The 1,713-nt window shown below is 40.1% G+C and overlaps 1 protein-coding gene across 1 annotated transcript in view; it reads left to right on the forward strand.

Annotated features, from left to right (window-relative positions):
* The window catches only part of NDUFA1 (NADH:ubiquinone oxidoreductase subunit A1), a 4,624-nt gene extending 3,431 nt beyond the window's left edge, over nucleotides 1-1,193 (forward strand). Inside the window, exon 3 of the mRNA XM_023517416.1 lies at nucleotides 1,040-1,193. Within this exon, the coding sequence (XP_023373184.1) occupies nucleotides 1,040-1,060 (21 nt within the window). The 3' untranslated portion in view covers nucleotides 1,061-1,193. The remainder of the gene's footprint in view (nucleotides 1-1,039) is intronic.
* Nucleotides 1,194-1,713: the final 520 nt, after the last annotated feature.

Genomic DNA, 1,713 nt, shown 5'->3' on the forward strand with positions numbered 1-1,713 from the left:
AAAAAAAAAAAAAAAAGAAGAAGAAATTCTGGCCTCAAGTGACCTCCCACCTTGGCTGTCCCAGGTGTGAGGATTACAGGTGTGAGTCACCACACCCAGCCAAGAATTACTATAACTTTATATTTGATTGAATCATATAACATTGCCATTTTTGTAGGTCAAAAATGGCCAAATAATAGCATTTTCATCACTGGTTAATCTTTTAATTTATAGCTTCTGAAGTATTTGGTTGTGAACTGAGTAGGATACAAAGGGTCATTTGAATAAATAATAGTATAGTGCTTAAAGGGCAAGGGTTCTAAAGTTGGGGTCCCTGGACTTGAATTCTGGCTCTGGTAAGTTCCTAAGCCAGTGACTTTTTTTATTTTTTTGAGACAGAGTCTCACTATGTCGTCCTCGGTCGAGAGCTATGGCGTCACAGCTCACAGCAACCTCCAACTCTTGGGCTTAAGCGATTCTCTTGCCTCAGCCTTCCAAGTAGCTGGGACTATAGGCATCCGCCACAACACCCAGCTATTTTTTGTTGCAGTTGTCATTGTAGTTTAAGTGGCTTGGACTGGGTTCGAACCCACCACCCTTGGTGTGCGTCGCTGGTGCCGAGCCAAGCAAGTGACTTTTAATCTCTCTGAGCCTCTATTTTCACATCTGTAAAAACATGGGATGAGGATATTATTGTCTACCTCCTGTTAACTGTTATTTTATAAAATGGGTTTTACTGTATTGCCCTCTGACTCACTGAGGGTGCTCTGTGTAGGGATCCAAATGGTCAGTAGTTACTTGACTTTAGTTCTGATTGGGGTGGGGGAAGGGTCTTTTCACATAAAATGATTATGTTTGCTGCTGTCAGAAAATGAAAACTAGAAATCATTACAAGTTATTCTTTAGTGATTAGAAATTTAATCCAATGTCTTGTTGCAGTTAGAAAAATTTGAGATGTGAAAGCACTTTTGTTAATAACGGAGAATGACATTTGGTAACACTAGAATTAAAAGTAAACAATGCAGAATTTTCACATTTTCTTTTTTTAAATGTTTTTCAGGGTTTGGAGAACATTGATTAAGGAAGCATATTCCTGATGGATGAAAAAATAACTCAGTAATGGTCATCTACCCCTACTAGAAGGTCATACAGCGTCTTATGTAGCATGCAGTATGTTATATAGTGCTTAATAACAATAAAATGAGAAAGAAAAAGGTATTTCTTTTTTTTAAATACATTACACAAGATCAAACAATCTATCCAGTGTAGCTTATCACTTAGAAAAACTAGATGACAACAGTAAGGCTTGTATAATTATAGATGCCGTGTACACCAAACACCTATCTCTGTGCCTAGCACTACTAGTTCCTTCATAAATTGTAGTTGCCACCATTGTAATAGATATTAATATATTTTAGAAAACATTGTTTCTTCAGGGATGGCTAGGAGAATACAGAAAAAATAGTTTTTTTAGTTGCTTTCTTTTGGAGGGGTGGATGCTGTAGTGTTTAAAACTTCAGTTGGGGGTGGTGGTACCTGTGGCTCAAAGGAATAGGGCGCTGGCCCCATATACTGGAGGTGGCGGGTTCAAACCCGGCCCCAGCGGGCGGCACCTGTGGCTTAGTGATTAGGGTGCTGGCCCCATATACCAAGGGTGGTGGGTTCAAACCCAGCCCTGGCCACACTGCAACCAAAAGATAGCTGGGCGTTGTGGTGGGCACCTGTAGTCCCAGC

This window comes from Otolemur garnettii, unplaced genomic scaffold (assembly GCF_000181295.1).
Source record: "Otolemur garnettii isolate 467f Iridium unplaced genomic scaffold, OtoGar3 scaffold00110, whole genome shotgun sequence".
NCBI classification, from domain to species: domain Eukaryota; kingdom Metazoa; phylum Chordata; class Mammalia; order Primates; family Galagidae; genus Otolemur; species Otolemur garnettii.